At 44.1% G+C, this 10864-nt stretch overlaps 1 protein-coding gene and 2 long non-coding RNA genes across 8 annotated transcripts in view; 2 read left to right on the top strand and 1 right to left on the bottom strand.

The window, feature by feature from the left end:
- Positions 1–6477, bottom strand: part of ASH2L (ASH2 like, histone lysine methyltransferase complex subunit) — a 36293-nt gene extending 29816 nt beyond the window's left edge. For 3 of the 6 annotated variants that reach the window (XR_014828811.1, XR_014828812.1, XM_021074652.2), the window contains exons 1-5: positions 6265–6477; positions 5557–5623; positions 5011–5156; positions 2029–2117; positions 1653–1747 (exon numbers count right to left, since the gene is read on the bottom strand). Coding sequence is in view for 4 of the 6 variants with exons in the window: in XM_021074652.2 (XP_020930311.1) it covers positions 1653–1747; positions 2029–2117; positions 5011–5156; positions 5557–5623; positions 6265–6452 (585 nt within the window). In the remaining 2 variants the exon portion in view is untranslated. 6 annotated transcript variants of the gene reach the window in all.
- The window catches only part of LOC146395873 (uncharacterized), a 979457-nt gene that overhangs the window by 70943 nt on the left and 897650 nt on the right, over positions 1–10864 (top strand). The gene's annotated exons all lie outside the window — the stretch shown is intronic.
- On the top strand, positions 6750–7731 carry LOC146395875 (uncharacterized). Its single transcript, XR_014829926.1, has 2 exons — positions 6750–7163; positions 7363–7731. It is a non-coding gene; the product is annotated as an uncharacterized LOC146395875 (long non-coding RNA).

The raw sequence follows: 10864 nt of genomic DNA on the forward strand, positions 1-10864 counted from the left end.
CACAATGGGAACTCCCAGGAAAGCTCTATTTAAATGCATGCTCTTTTAATGCAGGAAAAAAAAGGGGCTTGTGGAGGGGACCCTCTGCTGACTCCTCCACCTTACAGGATTAAGTCTTAACCTCTGGTTAGTAGAAAACTCCCTTGTCAGTCTGATCCTAAATATGTTAGTCTCACTAAACCCCCTATACTAACCAGTGTCTTTCAAACTATAGGCTGCAGTCAGTTAACAGGTTATAAAGTCAGTTCTATAGGTCAAAACTAGCATTGACTAGAATAGAAAATAGCAGTGTGCAGAGGGAAGAGACCAGAGGGTGTTTCGGTTTTAAATGAATACTAAGAGGGTGAATGAATACCAGAGGGTGTTTCAGTTTTAAATGTATATAAGTCACAATGTAAACTCCATCATTCTAAAATTTGTCTTATTTTTACCATGAATCACAATAGGAAAGATTCATGGACTGGCTAATCATCTAATTCTGAGTCCTGACTTTAGTCAAGTGGTTTCCCAATTTAACGATAAAGGATAAATCTTTTTAAAAAAAGGAATGTATACCTGCTTTAGAGCACCAAGAACCATATGTAATAACTTGTGATGGAACATGCTGGAGGATAATGTGAGAAAAAGAATGCGTGTGTGTATATATATATTTCTATTCTAGTCATATATACATGACTGGGTCATTTTGCTATACAGCAGAAATTGACAGAATGTTGTAAATCAACTATAATAGAAAAAATTAAAATCTTAAAATAAAAATAAATAAAAGGAACGTATAAACTGGTCGTCTTCCTTGACGATAACAAGTGATCAGCATCTATAAAAACGGCTCAAACTGGAGTTCGCGCTGTGGCACCATGGGTTAAGGATTCGACTTTATCTTTGCAGCAGCGAGGGTTCGATCCCCGGCCTTGCACAGCAGATTAAGGATCTGGCGTTGCTGCAGCTATGGCATAGGTTGCAGCTGCAACTTGGATTCAGTTTTTTTTTTTTTTGTCTTTTTGCCATTTCTACTAATAACTAATCCAATGATATAATGTGCACACAGCAGAAAATCAGTAAATCACCTGAATCTACAGTCATATATTCATAAAAACTGGGGGGAAGAAGTTATTGTTAGAGTGAGTGTACCACTGACCCTTGGACAACTCTGCCAAGGGGTCAGGGGTGCTGTCTGCACAGTCAAAAATCCTCGTATACCTTTACAGTTAGCCCTCTGTATCTGTGATTCCACATCCAAGGATTCAACCTTGAATGGTATAGGACTGCAATAATTTAGTGAAAAAAAATCTGCATATAAGTGGACCTATGAAGTTCCAATTCGTGTTGTTGAAGGGTCCACTGTATTCAAATTCAGAAGTACTTTTTATCGATGGAAACTTCCCAAATCTCAAGGATACTGGATTCAAGATACAAGAAGCACAGAGGGCCCCAAACAAACTGAACCCAAACAGACCCACACCAAGACACATCATAATAAAAACGGCAAAAGTTAGTGATAAAGAGAGGATCCTAAAGGCAGCAAGAGAAAAACAGAATGTTACCTACAAGGGAACCCCCATAAGAATATCAGCTGATTTCTCTACAGAAACACTACAGAAGTACTTTTTGATTCTTTGGCATAATTGCAATTACAATAATTCTATCTCTACCTTATCCTTGGAGAACATGGTTTTTGGGTGTTCATCCTGTGTTCGAGACTGCCACGTTAGGTTGGCCAAAGCACTAAGGCACATTTCCTTCAAGTCTATAAAAACAAAATGGAAAAAGACATTACCTGAGTAATATATCCCTATTACCAAAAGAATATTCCACTAGATGGTCCACAGGTTAAGTTAACAACTATAGCGGCAAAGACAGTCATTATTTGATTTGACATGGACAATAGCAACGATCAGAGGGAAGCCCCAGTGTAACTTATACTGGCTGCCAGGCAAAGGTTTCCTGATTTGGCTCAGCCCAAATCTCTTTTCTTTTCCAGCTAACTAGAGGACAATCACTTTGCAGTATTGCAGAACTGGTCCTTACTTGCTTGCTTCCGGAGGAAATACGTATTCCCACTATGATGGCACACATTGCAGTGGAAACTGTAGTTGGTCATGAAAGGTAGACAGGATCTGCAGAACAGCCAAATTGTGCAAATTAGTGAACTTCTGAACACAGACTTACGAGAAGTAAATCAACAGGGATCCTTTCCCTCCATGAAAGATAGATAGTAGTGATAATATATTAATGTACTTTTAAAACTTAAAAGGTCACCAAAACAGGGCTCATATTTTTACAATGCCAGGATTTCCCTGTCACAAAAATTTATTAAGACATTATCCGGGAGTTCCCGTCGTGGCGCAGTGGTTAACGAATCCGACTAAGAACCATGAGGTTTCCGGTTCAATCCCTGGCCTTGCTCAATGGGTTGGGGATCTGGTGTTGCCATGAGCTGTGGTGTAGGCCAGCAGCTACAGCTCTGATTCAACCCCTAGCCTAGGAACCTCTGTATGCCGCAGGAGCGGCCCAAGAAATGGCAAAAAGACAAAAAAAAAAAAAAAAAAAGAGGGAAGATTTTTCTTTTCTTTTGGCTGTGCCCAAGGAACACCGGAAGTTCCAGGGCCAGGGAGTGCACCCACTCCACAGCAGTGACAATGCCAAGTCCTTAAACCACTGAGCCACCAAGAAATTCCAAAGAAGATTTTTTTCCAGGGCACAAACTGTGAACTGGATTTGGAAAGATGAGTCAGTTTTCCTTTCTACAGGTGAACTATTTTGTGTAGAGACATGAAAGTGCAAACTAGGAGGCAAGGGGGCAAGCTGGTGTAAACCAGCTTGGCTAACAGAGGGCAGCTGTCAGAGATATGGTATCAAACAAGGCTTGAAAGGCAGAAGTACCAGAGGCCCTACATGCCCGGGGAAAGCAGGTTTTCTCTGTGGGTAGTAGGAACATCGTGACAGGGATGCGACAGGTGAAAGTAATAAGCTTGATGAGACGATGGGTCTGAAGGGAGGAAGAAATTAAGAAATGGGAATCTGTGTAAGAAGCTTCTATAGCAGTTTCAGCAGAAGGTTAAAAACAAAAAAAGGAGGCCCCACTTAGAGTGAAATAATAAGAATGGAAGGGACAAGCAAATGTATAAGAAGAAAAAACACTGGTTAGGCTTGGGGGTAGACTTGATGGGGGTGGACAGGAAGTAAAAGGAGTTCTAAGCAGTTCTATGCTTGTATCACACAGGAAATCTCCCGAGAGGTGAGCTCAGGGGCAAGAGAAGGCATGTCTGTTTGAGAGCAGAGAGGAAGAAGGCAGTTGGGAGTTCCCATTGTGGTCCAGCGGGTTATGAACCCAACGGGTATCTATAAGGATGTGGGTTCGATCCCTGGCCTCACTCAGTGGGTTAAGGATCTGGTACTGCTGTGAGCTGTGGTGTAGGTCAGCAGCTGCAGCTCCAATTTAACCCCTAGCCTGGGAACTTCCATATACCACAAATGCAGCCCCAAAAAGCAAAGAAAAAAAGAAGGCAGTAGAGGGAGCAACTGAGGATGGCAACTGCACTGGATGACTGGAAAATTACAGAGAGAGCTCAGTCTTGAAAAGGAGAAAGTAACAGAAAAACAAAAGACTGGTTTAAGTTGGAAGAGAAGAAATCAAAACAAAGGCAGGTTTATCTTGGATTCTGCCGAAACTAGCTGAAGGTATCCTCAAAGAGAAAGTTCCAGAGTGTGTCTCTCACCGCCCTGCAAGGAATTAGGCAACATCCTCATGAATGTTAAGACGGGTTTCCTTATCTCTACCTCTCTCTAGAACCCCTTTCTGTTAAATACCCATTGTGATAAGCTCACTAACAGAAGGCAAAGCCTCAGACTACAGATAGGCAGGTATATAGTTAATACTCAATTCAAACACAATCAGGTGTTTACAGTGGCCTTTTCCATACCCAGCTAGCTCACTCACTCCTTCCATCTCAGCAATAAAGGCTAATCTCTCCCACCTGGCGGGCTTTAGGTGAAACTTCTTAAATTCAGGTACCAACTGGTCTCTACCAACACTCTGAACTGTGCTTTGATCACTTCTCTGGATTGCTCCAAGTTATTGCTGTGGTAAAATTCCTTTCCTAGGCCCTGTTTATCCAAACAAATTCTCTATGGCCAAAGTGGCCTTATTGTAGGTCTTTTCTAACTGACCAGCTTTGCTTAGCTTGTATATTTTCCCTATAGATCTTCCTACCAAGATAAATTCTTTCTTTCTGATTCTTCAGAATTTTTCTTTCTTTTTTAAGCAGCCTATCTCTGGTAACCAGTCACATGTTAATGAAAACATTAGCATTTCTTTAACTTTTTACTTAGAAAGCATAGGTTGGAACTTAGGATGCAACTGTGGCTTGGATGTGACTCCTGGTCTGGGAACTCCATATGCCAAAAAAGAAAAAAAAAAAAAAAGACACCATCGAGAGAGCCAGCAGTACAGTTATTTCCACAGACTCAGTAATGCTCATATTGATGGTAGGTGACTAAATCCCTCAAATGAGGAAAAGAGACTTTCATTCTCTAGCATCCATAAAAATGATTTTAATTCACTAGAACGGGTCAAAGATTTGGAAACTGGTTTTTGCTGAGGAGAGAATTTAAGACACCTAAAGGGAAGGAATTGGAAACCAAAAGGAATTCCTCGTGGCGAAGAGGGTTAAGGATTTGGCAGTGTCACTGCAGCGGCTCATGTTGCTGCTATGGCTTGGGTTCGAACCCTGACCAGGGATCTTCCACATCCCACATGCTGTGGGAGAGGCCAAAAAAGAACGAAAGAAACCAAAACAAAAAATTGCTATGCCTTCAGTAGACAGAAAACATGCTCAGAGTTTAAAGCAGTTCCTGACTCAAACCCAAGTATTCACTTAACAGGGTTCAGGTGACAAAGGAAATACTACGCATTTACATTTGCCCACAAACAAACCATTCAGGTGCTGAACAGGTCGAAATCTAGCATCTTACAAAGCAATTTTTACAAAGACTGTAAGAAATACTCACGAGGTATCTATGCCGAACGTGTCTGCTGTGAACCACTTTGTACATATTCCACACTGTAGCTCCACCTCTCCCAATTGCCGGCCATTCTCTTCATCCACGGAGCCCGCCTGAGTATCCATCACCTCTGAAGTATCCCCAGCACCTTCCTGTGTCCGCAGAGCCATTACAGAATCAAGTTAACTAACCTAATGGTATTTTGATTTGCTTGAAAACTTCAAAAAACCAACTTCCACAATGGGAGTTCCCATTCTGGTTCAGCGGTAAAAACCCGAATAGTATCTGTGAGGATGTGGGTTCGATCCCTGGCCCCGCTCTGTGAGTTAAGGATCCCACGTTGCTATGAGCTGTGGTGTAGGTCACCGACACAGCTTGGATCTTGCGTTGCTGTGGCTGTGTCATAGGCTGGCAGCTGTAGCTCTGATTTGACCCCTAGCCTGCGAACTTCTATATGCCGCAGCTGTGGCCTTAAAATGAAAAAAAAAATTTTTAAGTAAAAAATAAAAACCAACTGTTTTGCCCTGCAAACGTGCCAAAACAAATACTTACTAGTGTATCTTTTCCATTAGAGGATTCCGTCTCCAAGCCACCACTTACATCAACCGAGTTTGCATCCCTGTTGAGATAAGGAAAGCACTCAAGCACTGAATTTTCAAGAGAAACAAACCCAAAAACGCCTACTCCCAAAGATGTTGATTCAACTACAGCTGAATTTCACAGTCCTACACCTTTTTCAGCCAAGCTTGTTCTCAGACTGGATGCCCAGGGTTGGGAAGAATGTGGCCAAGTTGGACGCAAGCCCACCGGGCACAGGGAAACCTAATCGATCCCTACAGAAATTCTACACGGAGTGGAATCGGTCCTGGGGGAGGTTCGTAGAGATGCAGCTCTTCATCACAGTTTTCAGAAGGACCATTACTTCCTCCAGTCTGGCAATGCAAAAGTGGTTTCCTCTCCGGGATTTGTGAAGGGTTCCGGCTATTACAGTGAATTACCAGGCCCCTGCCGGGGTGCTAGGGCCGGGAGGTACAAGAAACCTGGCTCGAAAGGTGAGGAAAGGGGCGTAGTCTGAGATGCAGTTCAGAAGGGACGGGTCAAATGGCGGGCGGGACTAAGGTCCCAGAGCGGACAGGGGGAGCCGTTGGCCGCAAGGCCTAGGTTCGGTGGGGGCGGACAGGAGGGCTCCCAGGAGCCGCGGGATTCCGAGAGGGGCGGGTCTCCCTCCCCCTGTGCTCCTCGGGCCGCAGGACGTCTCACCCGCTTTCCGCCTCTCCCGACACTGGCTCCGCGGCTGGAGTAACAGACGTCCCCTCGCCAGCCGGAGCGGCTGCTACCGCTGCTACCGGCTTCGTCTCCCCTTCTTCTGCCGGTGTTGCATTTACGGCCGCTGTTGGGCCGGTTCCTGCACCCACTCCCGGGCCGGGTCCAGTTCCCGCCGCCGCCATCCCTGCCGCCTTCCAGACTTCTCGCGAGATTACTATGTGGGTCTCGCGCGAGTTGCTGATCTGCCCTCTAACCCTCAAATAGTAAAGGCTTTCTGTGGGTCCACCGCCTGCCTAGGGAAGGCGCTCTCCCAGCCCGCTTTAAGATCGGCGGGCAGGCAGAGATGGGCGGGACCTCGGGGCTCCTAAGCCACCGACACACCCCGCCAGGTGTTGGGCGGAGGAGGCGTGTTGACCACTGGGATTTCGTCTACGATGCACTTTATTTCCAGGGTGGGCGCTGCCCCTTTTCGGTTCTAAGAAAGGAAGCTACCGTGTGATTGATGCGCCTTTGAGAGCGCTGGCAGCCTAGGGACTTTGAACGCTGTGGTGTGCAGTGCAAACGTTCTTCACGGTTAAAATGTGGGAAACGTCTTCCCGCCCCGAAGTAGTTAGTTGTACTGCCCTAGTGATCTGCCACTTTGAGCGGGTTTCCAGGTGATGTCTAGAGATGGAAGCCTAGACAGGCTGAATCCAGAGCCCCAGCTACACAGGCGAGTGCTGGGGAGGGGATGTGAATGGAGTCTCCAGGCGAAGAGGTGGAACGCAGTGTGTGTTCTAGAAGCTGCAAGCTCCTTAATACTGTGAGAGAAGGAAGATGAAGCCCGAGTGCTGGAGGACTTGAGAGTTTAGAGAAGCTTGGTCTTTAGAGAAAGGAACAGGTGTGGACTAAAGGTAAGAACCTGAGCAGTCAACAACAATGCAGGTAGATGAGATCATTGGAGTAAGTGGAAGCATTCGGAGCCATGGTCCCCAAGCTTGAGAATACAAACTCCTGGAAGTATTAGGGCCAGGACAGTTTTCAGGAAGTCATTGTTTATATCTTAATACACCTTTATTTTCTGCTTGTTGGGTTGTTTGTTTTGCCTTTTAGGGCTTCTGGTGCAGCATATTGAGTTGTCAGGCTAGGGGTGAAATGGGAGCTACAGCTGCCGGCCTCTGCCACAGCCAGAGCAAAGCAGGATCTGAGCTGCGTCTGCGACCTACAGACTTACACCAAACGCTGGATCCCCCACCCACTGAGTGAGACCAGAGACTGAGCCGGCGTCCTCAGATACTAGTAGGCTTTATTTTCACTGCACCACAATGGGAACTCCTATTTTTTTTAATTTTATTATAGTCGATTTACAGTGTGTCCATTTCTGCTGTATAGCAAAGTGACCCAGTCATACATATGTATTTCCTCATATTATCTTCCATTATGGTCTATCATAAGAGATTGAATAAAGTTCCCTGTGTTGTACGGCAGGACCTTATTGCTTATCCATTCTAAATGTAATAGTTTTCATCTACTAACTCTAAACTCCCAGTCCATCCCACTCCCTCCTCCTTGGCAACTGCAAATCTGTTCTCCTAGTTTGAGTGTTTTAATTCTGTAGATAGGTTCACTTGTGCCACATTTTAGATTACACATGTAGGTGATATCACAAGTGTATTTATCTTTCTGACTTAATTTCACTTAGTATGAGAATTTCTAGTTGCCTAATACACCTTTTTCCATTTTACCAAAGAAACGTATACCTCTCTCCAATGCTGAAGCCCAGTCTTACTATGCTGTATTGTTCCAGGGTATACACTCTGGAACATCAAACACCAGAGCAATTGAAAATATGTAGATATTTTGATTTCCCAATTGCTTCCCACTGGTCCTATTAGCCTTGCCTACTTTTATCCACAGGTGAACTTTTTGGGGAATTTCCCTAAAATCTTGACTCTCAAATATTCTCTTCCCTCACCCCAAGCTCTTACCATTTTAGTTCCTGCCTTCTCCTCCAGACTTTGGACACTGTATTCCTCCAGTTTTTCCTCTCCCTCTGCTTTCTCAGGTGCCACAGTTAATCATCTGAACTGCCCTCTTTATAGCATCTTTATTGTCTCTAATCCTGGCCCTTACTTTTTTACCTGTGAGACAAAACTGAAAGCTCAGATGAAATGTTCCCACTTATCTTTGCTGTGATACACATATGTTGAAGATCACGGAAGCTAGGAATTGAAGTCACACAGCAGATGTGGAGGCTCAGCCACCAATATTTTCTCTGGGTCTCCTGTTCCCCTTACAAATGGCATCTTATTCCATCCCTCTTCTTTCCTCTAGTCTGGAGAGACGGATTCCCTTCCTACCATCGGGTATAGCTTCTCTGTCTCCACTAGCTGATTCAGCCCTTCCACCCACTTTCTTCAGAAAGTTGCTCCATCAACTACCATTTTGCCAATATTTTCAATCTCTGGTCCCTAAGGATGTATAAAACTGTTTCACCAGCCTTGACCACTTGGTTAATGTGATATCTGCCAGTTTTTCCACTGTAAAAATTACTATTTTCATTTTCCACATTCTATTCTAAAAGCAGTCACCAAGTCTAGGCCATACATTCAAGTGACTGGGAAATTCAAGTTCTACCTCCTAAAGGAAGGAGTATCCAAGATTTTGTGGCCATATGTTAAAATTGCCACCACAGGGAATTCCCGTTATGGCTCAGCAGGCTGAGAACCCTACACAGAGACCGTGAGGATGCGAGTTCACTCAGTGGGTTAAGGATCCGGCATTGCCACAAGCTCCAGTGTAGACCAGCAACTACAGCTCTGAATAGACCCCCAAGCCCAGGAACTTGTATATGCTGCAGGTGTGGCCCTAAAATAAATAAAATAGACATTATAATAAATATTAGGGAGGGGGTAGCTCCCATGATGGCTCAGCAGTTAACAAACCCGACTAGCATCCATTAGGTTGTGGATTCCATCCCTGGTCTCGCTCAGTGGGTTAAGGATCCATCGTTGCCGTGAGCTGTGGTGTGGGTTGCAGACACAGCTCAGATCCCAAGTTGCTGTGGGTGTGGCGTAGGCTGGCAGCTATAGCTCTGATTGGACCCCTAGTCTGGGAACCTCCATATGCTGCAGATGCAGCCCTAAAAAGACCAAAAAAAAAAAAAAAATATATATATATATATATATGTATATATATTAGGGAGGGATATTTTGAGTCTGGGCAATTCTGTTTTGTGCTGAGGGGATTTTTTTTTCCCCTTTTCTTAGGGGGGCAGCGGGGGGGCAGGGCGTGCCAACGCATGTGAAAGTTCCCAAACCAGGGACTGAACCCACACCATAGCAGCAACCCAAGCTGCTGCGGTGGCAATGCCAGAATCCTTAACCCACTGTACCACAAAAGAACTCCAAGAAGCAATTTTTTTTTTGACTGATGGAATTTCCGGACTTGAGAATAAAAAAGGAGTATAAAATAAAAAAAAAAAACAGTATTATACCATGATCATAATTCTGTGTATTTGTTGGTATACACAAAGAAAAATCTGGAATTATGCTCACTAGACTTTTATCAGTGGCTATCTCTGAGGAATTGGAGGTGATTACAGAAATTTTCTACTCTTCCCACAATTGTAGTTTCTGTGATTAGAGAAACTTTCTACTCTTCCCACATTTTAGATTTTTCTATGAATTAGATTTAGAATCAGAAAAAAAATGAACACATTTTTTAAAGCTTCACACATTAATGGACTAAGCCACACAAAGTAATTTGTCCCATGTAAGCAGATAGGGTTGGGGTTAGGGTCCCTGGAGAAAAGAACCAGGTATGGCTTTCTTGACTTAAATCATTTTTGGTCTAAGCCATTCTGTAATCTAAGCCTGGCCACAATGCTTGTCAGAATAGGTCTCAGTAATAATGATCTTAAGAGAACAAAAGGACAAACTTATCAGGCAAGAGAAGTAACAGTAAAGGTCAATTGTAAAGATTCCCAGTTCTGGAGTTCCCAATCTGGTACAGTGGGTTAAGAATCTGACAGAAGCAGCTTGGTTTGCTATGGAGGTACGGGTTTGACCCCTGGCCCATAGCAGTGGTTTAAAGGATCTAGTGTTGCTCCAGTTGTAGCATAGGTCAAAGCTGTGGTTCTCATTCAGTCTCTGGCCTGGGAACTTCCATATACCATGGATGTGGCCATTTAAAAAAAAAAAAAGGGAGTGTATGTTGCAGCTCAGCAGTAACGAACCTGACTAGTATCCATGAGGATGTGGGTTTGATCCCTGACCTCACTCAGTGGGTTAAGGATCCTGTATTGCCACAAGCTACGGTGTAGGTTAAAGATGGGGCTCAGATCCTGCATTGCTGCGGCTATGGTGTAGTTTAGCAGCTGCAGCTCTGATTCAGTCCCAAGCCTGGGAACTTCCATATGCCACAGGTGTGGCCCTTAAAAAAAAAAAGTATTCCTTACCAACTTTAGCTGTGGACCAAGAATGACATCCATTACACTTGTGAAGAGGAAAGTGTTAGTTCTCCAGAAGAATTGTATTTAATTTTATTTATTTATTTATACTTTTGGGAGCCACATCCATGGCATATGGAAGTTCCCAGGCTAGTAGTAGAATCA

This window comes from Sus scrofa, chromosome 15 (assembly GCF_054392235.1).
Source record: "Sus scrofa isolate SSC_HxYL_T2T_F1_AM1 chromosome 15, Sscrofa_HxYL_maternal_Yorkshire_Landrace_v2.0, whole genome shotgun sequence".
Lineage (NCBI taxonomy): Eukaryota > Metazoa > Chordata > Mammalia > Artiodactyla > Suidae > Sus > Sus scrofa.